The 22,938-nt window shown below is 35.0% G+C and overlaps 1 protein-coding gene across 20 annotated transcripts in view; it reads right to left on the bottom strand.

Moving 5' to 3' along the window:
* LOC139114782 (APOBEC1 complementation factor-like) overlaps positions 1–22,514 on the bottom strand; it is a 28,129-nt gene extending 5,615 nt beyond the window's left edge. The window contains exons 1-9 of one of the 20 annotated variants that reach the window (XM_070676693.1): positions 22,311–22,514; positions 19,819–20,658; positions 6,746–6,920; positions 6,122–6,335; positions 5,303–5,459; positions 3,934–4,023; positions 2,702–2,803; positions 2,239–2,368; positions 962–1,185 (exon numbers count right to left, since the gene is read on the bottom strand). In XM_070676693.1, coding sequence (XP_070532794.1) covers positions 980–1,185; positions 2,239–2,368; positions 2,702–2,803; positions 3,934–4,023; positions 5,303–5,459; positions 6,122–6,335; positions 6,746–6,920; positions 19,819–20,559 — 1,815 coding nt within the window. In that variant the 5' untranslated portion in view covers positions 20,560–20,658; positions 22,311–22,514 and the 3' untranslated portion in view covers positions 962–979. Of the gene's footprint in view, positions 1–961; positions 1,186–2,238; positions 2,369–2,701; positions 2,804–3,933; positions 4,024–5,302; positions 5,460–6,121; positions 6,336–6,745; positions 6,921–19,818; positions 20,659–21,271; positions 21,427–22,310 lie in introns of those variants that run through there. The other 19 variants (XM_070676699.1, XM_070676691.1, XM_070676689.1 and 16 more) reach the window with 19 other exon arrangements.
* Positions 22,515–22,938: the final 424 nt, after the last annotated feature.

Below are 22,938 nucleotides of genomic sequence, written 5' to 3'. Positions count from 1 at the left end.
AGTACGAATTTACAACACAGACCCACCAATATTGTCCAGTACAAAATCATATACCATTTATTGCAATAACTTCTCTTAAACTTGTGCAAATTTCCCATAAATTCTCATAATATTGTGTGATTACACTACATTTTAAAGATCGTATACAAACCTTAAGCATGGAAAAGTCAAGTGTCTCTAAATAACCCTACTGATAATAACTTGTGAGACATGCACTCAAACAAGATCTTGAATGTCCACAAATGAAGTGAAAAATGTTGTCATGAAGCTTTTTCATATTTCATGTGTACTATCTCATAATTCACTGATCATTAAGGGTTTCCTCAGAATTGTGTTTAGCCTATCAAAACAGAGGGCTTGCTTGCCAAAACAGCTGGAAAGTTTTTGCCCATTTTCATTTAATGTAGGGAATTACAAATGGACGTGTTGATTGAAAACTGTATAATGAATACAACTCTGAAGGGCCCAAACATTTTTAACTTTCATGTAAATAAGTTAAATTTTTTATTGGGATAGGCAGGTGCAAGTGGTACTTCTAAACTTTACCCCTGTGTGAGAGTGAGGACTTCAGACTCCCTCTCCAGTGCTTGGGAACACTACCTTGATAAAGTAATAAAATTCTGACATAATTAAGGATTTGCAAAGGTTAGTCAGAATTGGTAAAAACACTTCAGACTGCACAAAATATATGTCCTCGTTTCATACTTCAGATTATAATACTATACTGTATGTAAATTGCTAATTGCTAAGCTAGTACCTATCAAATGTGTTCCATATTTCATAAATTCAGATACAGTCTATTATTTGATTCACATAAAATCCCATGCTGAGTTGAGTGGCATGCTCATAAAAGTTTATTTAAAGACACTTCTACTAAAGCATTGGAATGGCCATGCAATGTGCATGAGTATGGTATTTTGACAATGAACCTACGCATAGATACATACATAGGTTCACATACCTATAGAATCTAAGGCTGTCACTGACCTTGCAGCACTTTCCCTTGTTGAGCTATGACTGATGATGGTGCACTAGTTATTGGCACGTAGCCAGGGTATGGTGAGGGTTCAGCACTACGACCACCACTACCATTGGCCATTACGTAGCCTTGAGGTCCCATTGGACGGTCTTGGTAAGTGGTTGGTGTGGTGGCCATAGTAGTGACTGGAACCTCACCTACAGAACCTGAAAATAAAAATGAGGAAGATATAATGAAAAATTTATCTGCAGACTTAAAACTTTCATATCTTACTATTTTACCTTGCATTCTTGAAATATAGTTATGTTTATTGTTAGGAATACCACAAAAATATTTACAGAACACATATATTCTGGTCATGGCAACTCTCTGCACCTTTCCTTAACAGTTGCTTTAACAGTTTGATCCCTGATTTAACAATTTGAAGTAATTTATCAATACACCAAAGCAATATTGTGTAAAATAAATGAGTGCATTTAAAAAATTTTGCACAATAGCTTACTGCCAAAATAGCCTAGGAGATGTGAAGAGAGAAATTTAGTATTTCATGAAGTAATCAAGATATCTGTGACTGTAAATGTAGTTTCTAGCTATCTCTCTGCATATAGATATGCACATAAAACCCAATTTATCCATAAATGCACAAAAGTGATTTACTTTCAATAAATTCAATCAACAGTCTTGGAAATGGAAGCACTGAAGAATAATAAAATTGCATGAGCGTGAAAGAGAGAAGAGGGTGAGGCAATTCTTGAGTTTTTCATGTACTGCACATATAAATATAACTTGATGATTTGTAGCATAGGATTAACAAAGCCTTTGCCAAGCTGGCAAACCAAATGTACATATGAACTCAATACGCTCTAGTGTTTCTGACAATTGGTCTTAGAGAAACTGTATGCTCCAATGTGCGAGTCAGACATTTGGTGTCAGAGAAACTATTTTACCAAAGACAAGACATTTGGCCAAAAAAAATTTACATTTGCACATTTTGCCATAATTTTAAAATGTCTAAGTGAAATATTACTCCTAGAAACTTTCAAACCAAATTTGAAAGTCAATCTGCGATTGGTTTCAGAGAAAATTATGTTTTGACCAAAAATGAAATGTTTTTCAAAAATGCTCTCATTAATCACGGGCATCTTACTTTGGCATTATGACTGCATTAATGTACTGTGTCTCTGGGATAGCTAGATGATACTCATTGATTGGTCTGCAGGACTAAAGATTCATGTAAGTTGATGATTACAATTACTAACCATCAAGAGGAACTCCCAGCTGAATCAGCACATACTCTGCAGCATAGTTCTTAGCTTCATCCACAGTTGGACAAAGCTTATTTGGCTGAAAACTATTAGGGAAATGTCCTGCTAAAGCTGGAACAGAAACCTGTTGGTCAAAACATATAATAAAATACACATATAATGTACCTGCATGCTGATCAACCTGTGCAAGTTAGAATACAGATATCACTTACACAAGTAGTCTATAAAGAATCACTGAATAAAATGCGAGTTGCCTTGTAATGCTAGTGCACTACAAACTTCACTCATGCACCATGAGTGATATTAGCATAAAACAGAGTGAACAAAGTAGGGAGAGTTTGAAAGCAGGAAAGGAAATTTTGAACAATATCAGATGTCTGAGTGTTGGTTAGTATATACCTTTCAGATTGAGACTGCATAAATGCAGAACAGGGAAAGACATTACAAGTAGTGTTACCTTATATAGGAACAGTTGTACACTACTGTCAGGGGCTCTGGTAGAATGCAGAGTGTACACAGGAGTACCCCAGTTGTTCTTGTTACAGATCTCCTCCAAGTACTAGAGAAGTAAGAAAGCACAGCAATAAGGAAAAGAAGAGGAAGCGTAGATCTGTTTTTGTTGACACAAAGCAAGTGAAATAAAAAAAGTGATATAAATCATGCTTATGAAGGTCTACAGATGAAATGGTGCTGTGATATGCGGTGGCATGGGATTGACAGCGATATCATAGTATTCATCAACCTTTCTCCAGTTTAATTTCTTTGAAAGTCAGTTTTCAAACATCTTTCATTGTTTTCAAACTGAAACAGTGTTGTTTGCTTTGATGCAAAACAAACCCAGATTATAGAGAAAATTTCAGAAAAACTGAATTTTCATTTCTTATTTGGAAATTACATTTGAGATGAAAGGGTTAATGAATTTGAATGAAAAATAACAGAATCTGCTATAGACGCTTTGCATATGTGAAAATTAACATCAAGAAGATCTCAGGCCATATTGTCAAGCTGCTTGCTGCTCTAGTACATGCATTCAACAATTTAAGCTAAGCTCTGCCTTCTGTTATAGTTTTCAGAATAATAACCAGTACAGAATCACCAACCAGGATAACACTAATATTTTTTACATAGCTTTCAAAGTGTTATGTTTTAAGTGCTGATTTTTCTTTATGAAATTATGAACACAAAGACACATAGATAACATGTACTTTGGCAAAAAGAAAGGGAGAGACATCATTTGAGTGTTTCTTCTTCCCCTTGTCTACTGCACAGAATGCAAATTAAATTTGTAAAAGTTAACCCTTTCATATCCATGGAATATCAATCATATCATTATCTATTTATTTCTGAAGTTTACATTAACATTAGAAATTTCAAGGGAAATTAAAGTCTGTTTTGCTTCAGAGCAAACCACAAAGTAAGGAAATTTAAAGCTACCAAGATCTACACTGGTTCATCAGTGTTGAATAGTGGTGGGGTTGGATGCAAATAGCTTGCGTCTATGGAAGTCTTTTGAAATGAAATGGGTTTATTACTGAATATTCTTTGCTTGGATAGTGGGAGGAAAGTAGCCAGTGATCATGACAGCTAAATGACAGCTACTAATTCAATGGTTGAGTTAGAAACACATAGACAAAGATTGTGCGTTGAGATGAATTCAACACTTTGTGGTGGCACACATGATGTCTATACCTGGACTGGTGATTTGATACTGGAGGGTTTTAATGTCAGCGGGTTAGTTGGTGTCAATTCCATGCCAGGCATAAGATCATAAAGACGAGGCTACAGGAAAAAGGAAATAAAAAAAGAAAAACAGATGCACATACAAAAAAATTAATATACTCGAAAGAAATACAAAGGAGAAATGAGAAAAAAATTGAGATGTAACTCTCAAGAAAAATAAGTTTATCATTTAAGCTCAATGCTTTTGAACTTTCAAAGTGTTTCCATGTAGCTCAGTGACATGTGATTTGTAATAATCTATGTCTATTGTTATCTAACTCAACCTACTCGATGTTAACTCACACTAATATTTTAAGCAAAAAGAGATGTCAAGTAGATAACATTTTATAACAGTTGCTTACTCAGTACTGTGTATGTAAAATCTGGAACATCAATGATTTCTGAATAGGTATTCACAGTAACTTTTTACCATTTTTTCCAGATTTTTTTACTCACAGCAACCAATGTTTCTTGGTCTATCCTTATGGCACATTGAAATACCTTATACATAATTCATTTTGTCCTACACAACCTGTATATCTGTGAGGTATATGGTTGTTCTTGCCACTAAGAGTGTATTAGACCAGACAACAACTGAGCAACTCACACAGATATATCCTGTTGAGCCAACTAGGTATTTCAACTTGCTTTAAGGAAAACACAAGCAAATTTAATGTAATTGATACACAGAACAAATCAGATTCACTAGATAAAATCACTAGAAGTAACACCTAGTTTGACTTTTAAGGACACTTTGAACCAATTTAAATTTTCATTATTTGACTTATTTAGCAAACAAATGTGCAGTTATTACACAATTGTGTTGCTTACAGACACTTTTCATTCATTTCACCTGTTTTCAGACATATATTGTAAAATACTTTCATAACTTTTGTTTCACCAATGAATTTACAAATGGCACTACATTTTTGTGCATAATGTAATTCTAGTGATAGAAAGTCCTTGACTAACTACTTCCTGAGTTATTAACCTGTCAATTTTTATGAGGAGGTGAGTCTTATGTAGTTGTAAGAATTTACATTTGCATTTGACAGAGACTAATGTGAACTGCATGTAACTGATGTAAACTGCATGTAAAGTTTTCAGTGGACACACAATTAAATTCCTTTTGTGTATTAAACTTGTAACTCTTGGGTATGACACTCAAAAGCAAGATTGCCTAATCTCCATGAGTAGATCAGCATAATCGAGCTTGTTAGTTTCAAAGTTAGAAAGCAAGCGAGAGTAGACATCACAATATCACATACACATGTATAATGGCTTTCTTGAAACTTAGTAACTTTATGAACCACATGCACATTTTCAGTTTTATACATACCTCCACTGGGTTCTTCTTATCAAAGTATCTACCAGTGTATCCTCTTCCCATATTGTAACCCAAGTATCCACGACCACCAGCACCTCTTGAACCAGCTGCACTTCGACCACGTCCTCGCATCATACCCCTAACGCCAAGATGGCCATGATTGGAAACTCTACATTACAAAAGCAGGCAAACATGCAGTCTGAACAATTCTTATTTCTTCATTTCTACGAATGTTGATTCATCAACTATTATAATCTGTCATTCTTTAAAATAATATAATTTGGGAATTTATGCCTGATGTAATATAATCAGGTAAAAATTTCGCCCTTGACTAAAAAAGTATGATGTCATAGCAACAATACAAAATATGATAATTGTATGATACTTCACTTTCTTATCACAGCATGAATAAATCTGCATGCATGTGCAAACATACCAATAAAAGAGTACATATATGTCACGGACATGGAAGCAAATTGAGTGCTTTGCATATTACAAACAAATATGATATAATGAAATGATAAACCAAGCATATTACTTGATAAACTTTGATTTGTTAAAAGAGGAGCTTATATTTATCAAACAATTCTATTTAATGCTTTAACTTGAGATACATTTTTTTCACATGGATATTAAAAATTAAGGCATGGTTCAGGCGTCAGATTATCTCGCCAGGAAATTTACTTACTAGATTACAATTTCAATGGAAAACAAAAGGCTAAACCTTCATAATCCTCTTACAGACTAGAACAAACTTGATCCCTGGGATCCAGTCCCCTACCTTTAAAGTACTGATATACAAGCAAGACAGAAAGGTAATTATATACTCACTCTCCAAACCTTGTGTTTCCAGTTGCTGAGTACTGACCATAGTAAGTTGGTGGTGGAGGAGCGGACGCTGCATAGTTTGGATCAAATGCATATGGTGGGACACATCCTTGAGGAAAGGTTCCTCTACCACCACCTCTTGTATAACGTACATAATTCTCTCTGTCAACTGGTTTGGCAAGAACAACTTCTATCATGGAACCATCGATAGTTTCACCTGTCATTCCAAAAACAATTCAACTTCAATTAATATTTCAAAACAATGAATATCAATGTCATGTAAATACAGATTATCTGATGGCTTTTTCTCTATTTGAGGTAATATCTACATTGTGACTTGAAATCCAGGGCCAATGAATAAGGAAATGATACTGATGGACAGCAAAGACAGCTGGCTGTATGAACATAAATAGATCATTTTAGGGGTAAACTACTGGTACTGGAAGATGACTTAAATTTGTACATATGTATGATATTTTATGGACAAAAATCTGAAATAGAAGATTAATTTTCACACCAAGGAACCTATTTTTAAATTACAAATCAAGCCATGCACCTTGAATCCAGATATATTGGCATGTCATATGGTAAACGTATGCATAAGATGGAACCTTGTGAAACACATACCATTCATTGAATTCATTGCCTCAATGGCATCGTCACGAGTTGCAAAATGTACAAAAGCATAGTCTCTAATCTTCTTAACTCTCTCCACACACCCTTCTTTGATTTTATTAAAATCTTTCTCGATTGTTTCTTCTGTTGTATTCAGCATCAGATTGCGGACATAAAGAACCTTGACCTGAAAATACATAAAAAAGGAAATTTAGTATTAGCTGTCAGTCCACTGAGGCACCTTGAATGTCACACCGTTGGCACTATCTGAATAAACTGTCATCCCAAAAAGCTTATATTAGATTGCAAAAAAAAGTAGAGAGATCATATGCATGTGTGTAATGTTTACACTGCAATAGCTTTATGCTGGCTTTGAAAGAAAAAAGGCATATATGAATCACTTTGACTACCAATTGCAACTTCCTGGTGTGCGCTCAATATCTCATAGCACTTATCTAATTGTTCCTTATGACATTTTTGTTGGTAGGCATATGGTTTGACCATCACATTTTATCAGTTGACAGTCATTACTGTGGCAACATCATGAACTTGACAGGCAGAATTTGATACTTTGATTAATATGGAATGTGTCAGTGTAGTTTAGAAATAAACATTAAAATAACAGAATTAATATTTGGTAATACATGTGAGCATATTATACTTCAGTTCTAGGTTATTTCAAGGGCTAACCAAAGAATATATACTTTAATTTGCCCATAACTCAGTGACAATTAAAAGCATCACACTGTTGTTGCCACTATTTTTTGTCAATAACTGTGCACCTGTATGCTGTTTGTTTAATTTGCTGATGTTCAAGGTTTATCTTTACCCTGGCAATCAACTATATTCTTTATCTTTATATATTTTATATATTTTATGTGTTTGTATACAACAATCTGATAAGTAATACTACTGATTTTGCTGCAGTCATATCAATGGTAATAGTTGCATGTATGATACTATAACACTGTTTTCCTTGTTTGTGCTTATAGACAGGGTCGATTGCATTAACACCTGACAGAGCCAAACAATTAGCAATTTGACAGCAAATGATATTCATATATGTTGGCTGTTGGCATTTTGTTTCTCAAACTTCCAGTAAAAAATTGACAACAGAACAATGACAAATTTTCTTTGGTTTATTTTGATCAAGCTGAGTGAAGTATTGTATTGCAGCTAGGCTACACAGCTGACCTTATTAACCATTTCTATAATGTGCCTCTGAAAAATTAAAATTTCTGAATGTCAGTTTGTCCAAACAATATTCAGTCTACAAATTTTACATCAAGAGGCGTACACATTTAGAATGTAAAACAAAATCATGCATGTATCATAATCCGGGCTGTTATGATTACAATTGGCTTTTGCTTTCCAAATTACACTGATAGAACTGACACTCCTTCACCCAGAAATGTATTCATGTCACTAAGAGAGAAAATATCACAGTTGACCTGTATGGAAGTAAAACAATTACGGTATGATGCTGCAGTAAATAATGGCCTTTTACTATTAAAATGCATGGTTTGTATGTTAAACACTGCAGGGATATTTCATTATTGGCCACAGAGACTGTTTGCTACAAAGTAATTATATGCAGACTATTTGGTATCACACCCTACTAGTAAGATAAGCAATGAACATAGCAACTCTGGAATGTTCTGATGTCTGGTACACCTTGGTACAATTGAAGAAAGCAAACATCTAGTCCACCTTCAACAATTTTCACCACCACAACTGCATGCACATACAATCTATGTTGTTTTTGCAGGTTATCCAAGACTCTGAATTATTCATTCACAGTGGATTTTCTGTCAAGTAATATTATAAAACACATTTCTTCTTGTCTCTCTTGCTAAATACAGAATACATAATGAACGTTTTTCCTTCCATTACAGTCACATAAAGCAAATTATTTTTGACAAGGGATTATCTGCATTTTTTATGTAATTACTGTGTTACAACTGCGTTGATTTTTATTTGATCTGATTTAGTACTTAAATAATAGAGGAATGATACACTAGTCCTGAATGAGGAAATGAGAATTACAACAGTCTAATCAATGATTCTTTACTACAGTTAATATTAACTTATAAGTTACCAGAACATATATTCATGCATATTCATGAGAAACCTCGCACATCATATTGTTGATCTCCACTACATTCAGTACGCCAACACATACTTGCAAAATAATTTCTAATTAATGCATGCTTGGTGTAGCTTGGCATTTGCATGAAGAATTCTGCATGCAAGATGTTATGCATTAATTGTTTTTTTAAATGTGGGCCGTCAGTTGGGGGTGGGCCGTCAGTTGGGGGTTGGGTGACCATAAAATAAGCTAGGCAAGTCACATTGTAGGTTAGAATCTATTGAAAACTATTTACCTCAGACATGATTTTGTTTCGAAATTCATTGAAAGCTTCAATATTTCAGGGGTCCAAGGAGGTAGCATCTATGGAATACCATCTTAATGTTTATAGTTAGAGAGGGGTTGAGCTAATTGTGACACCATGCACATTCAATAAGGCATCTAGCATATAATTTTCTTAAGCATTATGAAATGAAATACGGCATATGATACTTGATAGGAGAAAATTATATAGATAACAGGGCTTTCAGCTTGACTTTCAGCATGCATAAACGTCTATGCAAGCACTAATCACAACAATTATTTTTGTTTTCAACAGCAAAAGTGTAGGTAGCAAATATATAAAATTGCTGAGTTCTCAAAGGAAATGGGAGAAATGTTGGTTGCTAAGCAAGTGATATATTCAAAACATGCAGTGTACGATTAATATTTACAGAGATATATAGAAATACCTGCATATTAGGAAATTTAACCTATCTTTTATTCAACTCTGCTTAGACCCCTGTTACAAATGGAATTTCTTTTATGCAGAGTTTATTACACAGTTTTACAATAGTCTGTGCAAAATTACTGTTCACAACCAACAACATTTATACTCTGGATCAAGTCACTGCTACATCTATGTTATTTTTTTTTCTTAGCTTCCAGGGGTATTTACAATAAAATGTTACACGCATTATGAAACAAGCAACCTAACGGCCGATATAGCTCCGCTGTGTTTATGTAGAGAATAACTATTTTTGACACATGTTGATGAAGAAGGTGGAAATCTTTGATAGCTCAATGCAGTGGCCAGAGAAAAGTGGCAAAAATATAGCTGCAAAAATACACAATTGAAGATTTCATCATACTTTGAATATATCACATCGGATCATCCCTAAGAACATGTCAACCAAAGCTATCTGATGAGTAGTTTTTTGAGAATAAAATTTTCTGACCAAAAATGGCAACAATTGCCCCCAAAAATAAAAATTGCAGATTTCATCATCATTTCAATAATTAGTTAATCTATAGAAACCTGTTTACTAAATTTCAAAGCTATCAGATGAGTAGTTTTGGAAATACACATTTTTTGACCAAAAATGGCAAAAATTGCCCCAAAATTACAAAATTGCAGATTTCATCATAATTTCAATAAATATCATTAAAGTGATCTGTAGGAACTTGTATACCAAATTGCAAAGCTATCAGATGAGTAGTTTTGGAAATACACATTTTTTGACCAAAAACGAAAAAAATTGCCCCAAAAGTGCAAAATTGCAGATTTCATCATAATTTCAATAAATATCATTAAGTTCATCTGTTGGAACCTGTATACAAAATTTCAAAGCTATCAAATGAGCAGTTTTGGAAATACACATTTTTTAACCAAATATGGCAAAAATTGCCCAAAAAATACAAAATTTCAGATTTCACCATAATTTCAATATATTTTACTTAGCTCATCTGTAGAAACCTGTATACCAAATTTCAAAACTATCAGACCAGCACCTTTTGAGAAATACATTTTTTGACCAAAAAAGGCAAAAATTGCCTTAAAAATGCAAATTTGCATATTTCTACACAATTTGAACAAATCTGAAATAGATTATCCCTAAGGACATATGTACCAAATATCAAAGCTATCTGACTGGTAGTTTTGAAGAAGAAGATTTTTAAAGATTTTTACCAAAAATGACAAAAATTGCCTTAAAAAATACAAATATGCAAATTTCACCAAGATTTGAACAAATCTACATAAGGTCACCCTAAAGTAAACTGCATATCAAATTTCAAAGACATCGGACAAGCGGTTTCAGAGAAGAAGATTTTTTTACCAAAAACAGCAAAAAATGCCCCCAAAATACAAATATGCAAATTTCACCACGATTTGAACAAACTTAAGTGAGGTCACCCAAAGTTAACTGCATATAAAATTTCAAAGCAATTGGACTTGCAGTTTCAGAGGAGAAGGCAATTGTTGACAGAAGACGACGACGACGGACGACGACGACGGACGACGACGACGGAAAATCAACCTATTTGATAAGCTCCGCGTCGCTGACAGCGGAGCTAACAAGACAAACCAGTAACCAATATACAGCAAAAATTGTGAAGTTACATAAAACATATCCCTTGACAAAACCATTATTTTGTAATTTCTCTGTTTATGACTACAGTAATGATAAATTATGACTCATATTCCCAGAGGGAAATTACAGTTACTTCCTTTTTATGTTCAAATCAAACATTTTGGTCATGCTCTGGAATTTTCCTACAAGCCTTGTAGTTTCAGCTCATGCTAATTGTGGAGTTCTCCAGTATTGTCCTAGCTTGCATGGACTTATCAATTGGATTGGCTAAGGGAGAAATGCTTTATTTTTGGGGGAAAATTGTCTGCACTGAGCAGGTGAAGAAAAGAATTTGATCCCATGACAGCTTGATAAAAAAATTGATCAAATAGACAAAAATAAGGTTAACATGAGTTGCGATATGCTAGAAATCAGCAAAAATTTGAGACATATAATTTTTGCACCACCATGGTAATGTTAATAGCTTCTGACAGCAGTTTTTACTCACAGAAATCTACAACTTGTCATAAATAATATATTTGTTGCCAATGACAGACCCTGAAAATCATATTTCAAGGTTTGTATTGCAATATAATAACACTAATACTATGAATATTTAAATAAAAGGGTTACTATGTGACTTAATGCTTTGTACACAATGACAAAAACATATCATAGAATTCAATGAACTATGCTTAGAAGCAATATATTATTCTCATACACATTAATATACACTACAAAAGAAAATATTTTCTTTCAGTTCCCCTTTCTCAAAGTTTCAGCACTGGAAAGGTATTTTGATGTAAGAGAAAAAAAATTTGTTTGTTGAATTAACTTATGCTATTATGATCCCTTAGGTGTCCATCCCATGTTTGGCTTGCTGTAGGTCATGCCTCACTTGTCTCCACTTCAAATACCCTGGACTTTGAACCAATATGGCTTGATTTAACAGTTATCCTGAAACATGTTATCATTGTTACATATCTCATAAAAACCACTGAGATCTTCCAAAGTAGCATTTTTTCTCACACAATATGTTATCATGAAAATCTACTTTGAATCTGGCAATATTTTGTTCATACTTGGCTATCATGGCGTGTAAACAAGCATAAGGCCAAAGTAATTAAATTCTTTGTTTTGCGTCCACTCTAAATGGGAAAAGGTACGCGGCTAAGCGGCTGAAAAACACACACAACAAAATTAACACAATGTAATTTGATCGCAGCAAATAAAAAATTGTAACAAAATTTTAGTTCAGAAAAGCTAAGCGGTAATGTCCTAAAATTTCCTATTCAAATACACAGTGTGTGTTTTTCATGAAAACCTTAAAAACCTAGGCGGGTTGGGACGCAAAACAAAGAATTTAATTACTTTGGCCTAATGGTATTGTGCAATTGTGCTAGCTTGAGATGTGAGTCAGCCACGTGGCAAAATCAGCAGTACCTCAATCTTGTATCTAATCTATCATCAATTATGACCTAAATTGCAAACCTAGACTACAGCCTGCCAACTTCTTGTCAACTGAACAATTTTCATTTTTGAAGTTACATGAAAATCATTTCATGTGAATGCACTTACGATGCTGCTGTACATATTTTTCAACCCACAAAATGAACTCCCAGTGCATGGTTTACATTACAACTTAATTTAATGACAGGCAAACATGTCACAACAATATTTCTTCAATGCCTGTACAGCTTGATCACATTGCACTTATTTAAGATGATGACATGCAGGGATGAATCATGATTGTCTTTTTTATTTCTAGATAGGATTCCTGCATTGTATATATACCTGGTTTACATATATTGATCATTAGCCCTTGTTTTCTGACTTATCTCAACCAAAGTTGGTTTATATGTACATATATCCCTTAATTGTTAGGAGCCTTTGAAATGAAAATGCACCAAAAAAGTCCAGCTTTCTATTTAAATGCCAATATTATGAACAGCTCATACAAGCATTAGGGCAGAATTGTTCTGCTCACATCTAGAGTTTGATTGTGATGTGAAATAAATCTCTGTCTTGCAAAGCTTTGGAATAATTCCATGGTAGTAATACAAAGTTGCTTCAATTTGTTCAATCACTATTTTAGTGTTTGCTTTTGCAATTCAAGGCTGTACAAGGACAGGCACAGGTGATGTGATTTTTTTATCCAGCTAAAATGTCATCTTTGTAAGCATTTACACAGAGACTGCATCAAAGTTTTTTTCACTCAGTAAATAATTTATACTTCAAGATATGAATCATACAACACATTTTAGTTTCTTTGCAACAAAGATATGAAACAACATAATTTATCAATTAAGTGACTGAAACTTTAGCTTGTTCATTTCTCTAAATATATAGATTTATCTGATGAAGTGAAACCATTATGCTGTGAGGAAAATAAAATCTCATATAATTATTATTTCCACTGGGAAAATACATATCCAAGGGATTTTTATACCATAAAACTCATCAACTTGTATTTGCTGTATTGAGAGAATTTATGCAACAGATTCATGTTTCATTAGGAAGTGCATAATATATCTCTGAAGATATGGTATCAGACTACTCCTGCACTGTGAATTTGAGATTCCTAACATTTAGAGATATTGTTTTCCACGCATTAATCATGATTATACATTGATCACTGAGCAATAGGCTATTAAATGCACGAAAGACTTTATTTTCTGGTATCACAAACAAACATGGGTTGCACTATTTAATAGTACATGCACTTTAGATCACGGGAAAAAAAAGTATATTCACAAAAATTTCATCACAATCCTTTCTATTTAGTTGAGACCCTACTATTACTTTACAACTGCGTAATGTGGGTGGTGATGGAAATTTACCCTATGAACTTTGCTCAGCATTCAGATAATCCTATCACAGTGAAGACAATGGAGTTCAAGGCATATATCAATCTGTAGAAATGCATGCCTGTTATGACTGGTTGTAACACATGTGCTGACTTGCATTTATTTCAGTTGCTTAATACTAAGTGTCTTTAGGTCAAAATTTCACATCGGCCTTTTAAAAATTCATCATTTGAGAAAGTAACTGTTATGTAATACGATTACTTTAGTTGTTGTATAATTGGATTATATGGGCTGGCTATGTTAAAATTTACAGTAGGGATTTCACAAATAAGTACAATCTGATGGTGGTATCTATCTCTCTGGGGTCGTTATATCCCTGCCAACAAAGAGAACATATGGTACCTGGCAAAATATGTATAACTAATGAGTAATATGCCTGTATACCTACAGTATGCCTGGTCTCGTATTTTGAATTGAACATCACCAAAGTCCATACTTCTGTATGCATTGCCTTTTCATTTACAAACTTTTTGTCTATAATCTAATATAGTTGCTATGACTAGTAGATGATGTATATAAATTCCTATAATACAATAGTACAGTTATTTAGCTCAGAGGTGGTTTATAACTAGCTTGATGGTAGTGATTAATTTGAACATTACTAGATTTTACAACTGTTCAACATACCAAATTCTTAAAACAACTTCATGTTGAGATATTTTAATATGTATTAACACCTCAAGTCACAACGTCGCTGATATCTGCTTTCTTTTTTGGTCTTAAACACTTCTTTTCTGTTTTCATCAACAAGTTGTATGGAAATTGAAGTTGAAACTTTGTTTCTTCAGCCCACAAGTGCATAAGTCATGCAACCATGCATCATAAGGATACAAACATTTGGTCAATTAAATTATAGAACTACACTTGCCAATTCCACTTCAGATTGTACAATGGCAAAATAAAATTTCTCTGATTGTCCATAAATTTCATTGATATTCATGTATAAGGTGCCTATCTTCAAACTGCATTTTTTTCACATAGAATTTGAGAAGGTCATGATCATGCGTTCCATTTACAATTTACAGATAAAACAAAAGCTGTATGTTTGTCAAGGCAGGGTGACAATGTAGTCAATGTTCTTCAATTTTCAGTATCATTTCAGCGTGTCATCAGCTCAAAGTATATCAGAGAAATCATTTTAGGGAAGAGGAGCAACTTTACTGTTACCAAGTTCTGAAATTATTCTTTAGAAAAAAGCATCCTGAAATTTTAACTATAAAAAATTCTAAATTGAAGAAAGTTGAATTCATGTAGCAATAGAAAAAGTTCATGACACACATTTTTCATTGTTGTTAGACACATAAATTTCAACACAAAAAATGAAAGTTTGAGTTTATACACAGCTTTCAGTCGACAATTTAAATGATATTGAGCTGATTGATAATTTGGGAGAAATTTGAGCTACAATGACATTATCAAGCTATTACACATGATTGATACATCTACTATCTGTTTAATTACAATCGCATTGCTGTCAAAATGATAATAAGCTTTATCTTATGAAATATCAATTATAAAAACAGCCAGGTTTAACCCTTTCACTGCCATGGTTTAGCCCAAACCCACTGTTATCAATGATGATTGCGGACCTGTTAACAGGGAATTGAAAATCAACAGGTTAAAAGATTCTCCAGAATAAGCTGGGTTTCATGTTTCATGGCTGCATCTGAAATTATAAACTAGGACATAAAATTATACAGATACTGTATTAATTCAACTTCTGTATTTGTATAAATCACCAAAAGATTTTCTTGCGCACTATTGTTGATGATGAACACACACACATTGCAACAAAGCTAAAGAAAATCAGTTTAAGTTGCAATATTAACTGCACCTACACCATCTAAAGTTAAAAAAAACTTTTCCACTTGATAATTGTGTGTATGTTTCTAGCTTTTTTGATCCAAAAATTACAGTAAATATTTTATGGCATTGGTTTACACATACACACATTGAAACTTTCTATAATTACTGATTTTCTTCTGTTTTTGCCTCTTCAACATTAAAACCACACTTCAAAGATTTGCAGTTAGGCTCCTATTATCTTTGGCATAACCAAGTAAACAGAAGTTGGCCATAGTTGAAATTGAATGTCATCACTTGTAGAAACCTGTTCTAAGCTCCTCACAGTAGCGCAAGGTCATGCATTGGGTTACTAGCATTGTTCAACAACCTCTCATCAGTTCTAGTACATTAACACTGGAGTCACTCACAAGGCCACCAAACAATTAAAGGTTTGCAGAGCATGAATAACAATAAATTTGGTGAATAAGTGTACAATATGACTGAAATGTTACCTACACTGTAAGAACATTTCCATGGTTCTGAACTGACTATGATATTAACTGACCTCAAGCATTCATATGATATTAATCAATACAATTATGCCATCATTTGAAGCTTTCCTTCAAATTTTCTTGCTTCATTTGGAGGCTTGGACAACGAGAAAGGTGGTTGTGTGTCAAACCATGAGATTACTACCATACCATGAGGGATTCTCAAAAGAAGCCGGAAAACATCCATATGATGACAGGTAAGTTTTTGTCTTATAAAAGATATTAGTCCTCAACCATAATATTTGTTTCGCCATCATGACAAATCAATCATGCAATTTCTCATTTTTCTTCACTATTGTTTGTTGAATTAACTTTACTTGGGACAAACTGGCTTATTTGGTTATTTTGATAATTCAAAATGAATTAGCCACACACAAAATAAACATGGACACAAATAAAAATAAATGTTGATGTAACACATCACATGACCACCAAGTGATGCAATTGTAACTCTACTGAATTGTATTAGAGCAAAGGCATCCAGCTCATCATGAATTTGTATGCATTTCAGGTAAGTACAAGAAATCAATGATTTTTTTCAGATTTCTGTCTATAAATATGATCACTGGCATGTTTTGTAAACCACGCGGTTAATTTCAAGATGCTTGATAGTATATTGGCTTGTAAAATAGTACAAGATTGATAAGGACTCCATCTAAAACCAGTGACTTTGACCGTTTGACAAAGTCCAAATCATTGCTGCTTCTTTTGAAGAATATCCCTCCATGTACACAAAACTTACTAATGTTTAAGGTCTTTTGTTGTGGTTTTCTGGTTTCATACTGAAATAATATCTTTGTTTCACTATTTCTTTTCAGTTCACAGTGTTGTCGTGGAACATCCAAGGTATAAAATTACTCATGAATACTAGTCATAGCTCACTGAATCAAGTATTACATCATGGTCATTTGTTACCTAGGAGATGACTTTTAATGCATCTTTTAAGATCTTTAGAACAAAGTCTAGCATTATACTGTACAGAGACCACAGAGAATAATAGCTAATCCAAGTGAAGACATTCACAGTACACAGTACAGCATGTTATAACAAGGAAAATGGGGTGAAAATAACACAATAACAGACAGATCAAGACAAGGAATGTTTAACAAACTTATGTCATATCAATCCTTCATAAATATTGAACACAATTATGATTCATATGTTAGATATATCTTGTACAGAATTACTGTGATGACATTTTTCTCCATATGATTTTTTTCAAACTACCAGCATGAAATGCAAATAGCTTGGCACATGTCCAATATTCTTCATTATATTGTCATAGAAAGTGCAGTGTCCATAACACTACAGTATGATTTTATTAAATTTGTATTCAATTGCTTTCTGATTCAATAAGCTGGAACAATTTTCACAAATGTTGTTCTCAAAAAAGAAGAAAAAGAGAACACAAATAAAGGACCTCATGTGACCAGGGCCCACATGTGCATTGTTAAACAGCAAGGTAACTATAGAGTCAATCCTGTTGGCACATGTCCAACAGTGTGGATGTACATAAACAAATTAACCTGTTGCATATTTAAGGTTTAAAAGTTTTACAATCAGAAGTCTTTTTCGATTAAATTTTGTATTTAAGCTTCAGAAAAATTCATGTAAGTTACATTAAACTTCTGGATAATTCATTCAACATACAACACACTTCTGGAAAAGTAAATACAAACAATCTTGTAACTTACAATTTTTGATTTATGGTTATGTTATTATAAATTACCATGACAATACCAATCTTATAACTTTAAAATATCCCAGTATTAAACACAAAGTGTGTCTTTCCACAGGTAATATACGACACAAACTGAATTATGTTACTTCCTGGAAACTCAGAGGATGTATGCACACATCCACACTTTGTATTGAAATCTTTTCAAATTTGTTACAGCTGGAAAAATTTCATAAAACCATGAGAGGAAATGTGCATCATTCTAGGCTTGTCTTCTTGTCTTCTTTATTCTACTCCACAGTCCAATGCAATCACCTGCCTATCTACAGTTTCTTTTACATTTTCAGACAAACTATACATACATATGCTCAGCAGTTATCACATGATTCTAACTGATAGTGGATTTTAATATTTCTCAGCCTTGTAAAATTACAGCAGCAAAAAACCTGAAATGATTGTGTATATAAGCTTGAAAATATCATGACGCTCAGAAGTTGCTGTTTGCCAATTTTCAATAAAGATTATAGTCACTCACTGTCACACATTTATTGTATTAACTACCACACAAAGTGTAGCACAAGATTAATTACCAAATCATGAAGTGCCTTGAACTTGGAGGATTGAGGACAGAAATTCTCTTTATAAAATAGACAAGGGAGTGTTCATTCGCTACTCTATGCAGAACGTTGTCTGTTCTCTGATATTCAGCTTCAGTTATTAATGTGTAAACTGTTCTGGCAATTTATTAACCAACAGCACCTGTAATAGATATGTACCTCGTGCATTTTTAACACTTTTGGAAATAATTTTTGAAATGACTTTTAAAAAATAATGATTTGTCATATACATGTTCATCATTGCACAAGGCATCGATGTTTTCAAACCCATAACCGCAAAATCGTGCATATTAAAGCAAATAGCTTTGGCACATTATACAATTCCCTTTGCAAAGCCCCGCCATGTTGTTTGCCTTTCCAAGGCGATCGACTCCACCCCCTCAGAAAACATGGCTAACAAGTGTTTAGGGTCGAAACATTTCTATTTATTTCAAAAATTACGGTCAAAACTTGTTCAGCCACAGCCATCAATTTGCTGCGCGATACTTTGCCTCGATTTGCCACCTTGCTAGATCAGAGTGAAGGAAAACCTTTAACCGGGAGCTTTTCATTTTCATCTTGAACACATCCAGCATGCAGGTCATTGAAAATGACTGACCCAGAACGGCACGAGCGCTATAAATGAGACTTGTGTACACCTCGCCGGCACATATTCTTGTAACTCGGTCACTGAAGGAAGTCCTCTTTTTGTCCAAACTGCCGGATTTTCGCAGAAAAATTGGTGAAAGGTCACTTTCCCGTTATTTTGGTCCAAAATTTATCAAAAATGTTTGAACATAAGACGACAAGTTTGTATTCTTACGTTCTCAGCACCCAACTGACCTAAGCTGCGTGCACACACACGCATTCTCGGGCTTCAATCGGTCGTACTCCTGTACAGCTTGCTTCACGCGACTTGCTTCGTGGCATAGTCTTCATATATTTAAAAAAAATATTTCGACTTCAGAGAAACAATTCAATTGGCTAATATCTTTTTGTAGACATAGAAGTATAATACAAGTTACAACTACCTACCTTTACAGTCATTACAAATACCTAACATTGATAATATTTTTGATATTCTATTATTTACTAATTCATCGTTGGTACACTATTTGGATATTCTGAGAATATATGTATTTTTCACATTTTACTCGCTGACAACAATGCAAAGGAGCATTTAACTTACCGTTTTCATTATCTCTTCATCGACTTCTTGTTCAGGTTCGGCCCAATCAACGGCGATTTGATGACCCCATAGCTGTATTCTACCTGGGATGAGTTTTCTTCTTGCCATTGCAGCAGCACGGTGATTTTCATATTCGACGAATGCAAAACCTCGGTTCTTAGATTTGTCTGTGGCACTTGGATAGACAATTACGTCAACAACACCTTCAGTTACTTTTTGCATTTCATGGAGTATTTCGTCCCTTTTCTTGTTCTTTGGTATACCTCCTACAAAGAGCCGACAATTGTCAACACTAGCACAAACGCCCAGGTATCGCCCTTTCCGAATTTCATAGTTGTTCAGTTGTTTGATAGCTTTTTTGGCATCTTCCTTGTTCGTATACATGACGAAAGCATACCCGCGATTATTGCCACTGAAGTCCATCATCAGTCTCATCTCATAGATTTCACCCAAAGACTGGAATACCGGCACCAGCTCGTCCTCAAACAGATCTCGTGGTATTTTACCGACGAAAATTTCACATCCGCGACCAGGCGGTACGCCTTTCCATCCTGGTGGAGGACCTCCATACTTTCGCTGTCCATTTTCTTGGATGATGTTGAATCCAGTACGCTCCATCAACTGTAAAAGAGCTGTCTCATTCCTTGCTCCAGCAACCCCTTCTGGAGCGTGCATTTTGCTGCCGGTCTCCATGTCGCTCGCCTGGCTGTTGGGCACAACTACACTATCTTCTGCGGTCATCGCGGTGGACTTTGAAACAGCATGTGATAATGTTAGCTAGCAGCGGCGGGTGAATTGCACCTAAGCGATATCTCCACTATCAACACAAACCTAAGTACTCTGCAGGTGTAAAATGAAACGAGCAACCTTATTGGAAGAAAGTTGTCATATGGTAAAGGACAACTACTTTAGACGCTGACCTAAAGCTCCGCAAATAAAGTTTGAAAGAGTGGTTCTGCAAAAATTTGCATGGTCTAAGTAGCTATTGTACCGACATTATGAATTTGTTCTAACTTGCTGTGTTGTGCTACAATAATAGTACAACCCAATTAACCAATCAATGGCGTTGTTTTATATCCATGACGTTCTGTAGTTTAGTATTGCGACCAACCTGGCAGCTAAACCGATTTACACATTACTGCAAACATAGCAAAGTTTCGTCCTACACTGATAACGATTTACCTAAGAGAAAAGGTTCACGGGACTGGCTTAGAGAAATCCATAGCGAACTGAAAGATCGTATCATTTACGAAAATTGCCAATTTGCTTGTGTGGCGAGGAAACAAGTATAAACAAGATGTTTGGAATTTTCGCTTAAGAACCGATGGTGCTATTTTTAATACGCGGCCGAAATTTTTGTCACAGGGAGTGCTTCGGTTTGATAAATTACATTTCTAATCGTTGATACTATCTCGGACGGATTATTCATCAACAACGCGACAGCTCTACTTACCTGGGACGGCGGAAGAAATATATATCTACCGAGTATCAACGTGTTTGCTTTGCTGCACGCCGGTGGTTGTAGGCCTACAACCACAATGAGAAAGGCTATTCATAGCCCTTTACCCGTACCAAAAATGTTTTCCATACCTGTTTACTTCTGCTATTGTGTTGCTAATGCTTTACCGCTTTTCTTTTGGGGGTGCGGAGAGGTCGTTAAACAACAATACAATTCTCAACGATCCCGCCCTATCTGTCTCAACATGTCCACTTTTCGTTTATTCGCCCAGCGTAGAGCGAGGTGTAGCCATCTTTCTTTGAAATTCGTGAAGATCTGACCGATTTTAATAGCCAGAAGATCGATCTCCAGAAAGACGAAAATGTAGGCCTAAAAGCAAAATGCTGTGCGCCAACTGAAGAATGATGAATGCGAAAGTGTAAATTGGTTCACCTGTCCTTCGGTGAACTTCGACACAATAGCTTTGTTCGTGGATACCGTAAATTCGTGAGCGTTCCTGAACGTACTGAAAATAATTGTTTCAATCCTGACCACGGTTTGATTACTACTTCACGTTCGGTTGCGTGCCCTGCACGCGCACGTGCAGTGACAACGCATATTTAAGCTTAGGGGATATGTGAACTGTGACGGCGAAATAGGCCTAGACGAAATATCATGATAGCAAAACAGGAGTTGACTTTCCGTAGCCTAGTCCTGGGCCAGGTCAGTCCGTCGAGGACCTTTGATACACCGACAACTAGGACTACTTCACTGCAATATTTCTGATTGGTCTAAGTTGGGTTAGCGAAAGTCCATTAAACGGACGGGGAAAAATTCACGAAACATGCAGACCAACCAATCGATCGGCATTGAAATCGTGAAAATACGTGGAGCCTGATACAGAAGAGAAACTAAAACTTGATTGAATCTCAGCCGCTTTACAATCTCTTGAAAACAGCTACACACACACCTACACACACGTACACACACACACTCACACACTGTAGGCCTATAGGCCGTACAAGGATAACTTTCACCACAGGATAAGACTTACCGATTGGACCCACGGTCAGACAAGAGAAACACTCAAAGTCACCAAACTGCCAAAGTTAGACTTGTCGTGGTATGTGCTGCGGAGTATCCCGACTCGTCAATGGAACATGCATGACTATCACTGAATCATCGCATTCATTCACTTTCTCTCCACCTCACACCCATTCTTTTGTTGTATACCCTCTCATTTAAATATAAAAAAAGTGGGGAAACTGAAGACACGCAAAGAATGCGTTGCTAAGGAAACTAACAAATGCCAATATTAAGTGGGGCAAAGTTTAACATGTTCGCCAGTAAAATGTAGCAACGTGTAGACATGTGCAGCGTGGAGTAGACATAGCGGTAAAGCCAATATTAACGTGACACGGACGTGTGTGGACAGGTAGAGCGACCCCGACAAGTTATGCTAATAAGTTTGACAAACAACTATTCATTCAATCAGAACCTATGAACCATAGCCTCGTCAGGTTGATTCATTCTCAGGTGAGTAAAAGAGGACACGATACAAGTAGGGGACAATGATACCTGGTCGGACAACAAGTACAAACCACAACGAGAGAATGCACGGGGTTGCTGAGGTGAAAAAGATTTTTTGAGATCATGAGACTTATCGTATGCTATGAGTATTG

The sequence above is a fragment of the Ptychodera flava genome, chromosome 16 (genome assembly GCF_041260155.1).
Source record: "Ptychodera flava strain L36383 chromosome 16, AS_Pfla_20210202, whole genome shotgun sequence".
Classification (NCBI taxonomy): Eukaryota; Metazoa; Hemichordata; class Enteropneusta; family Ptychoderidae; genus Ptychodera; species Ptychodera flava.
Note: the sequence above shows the minus strand (reverse complement) of the source record. Positions and strands in the feature narration are given on the sequence as shown.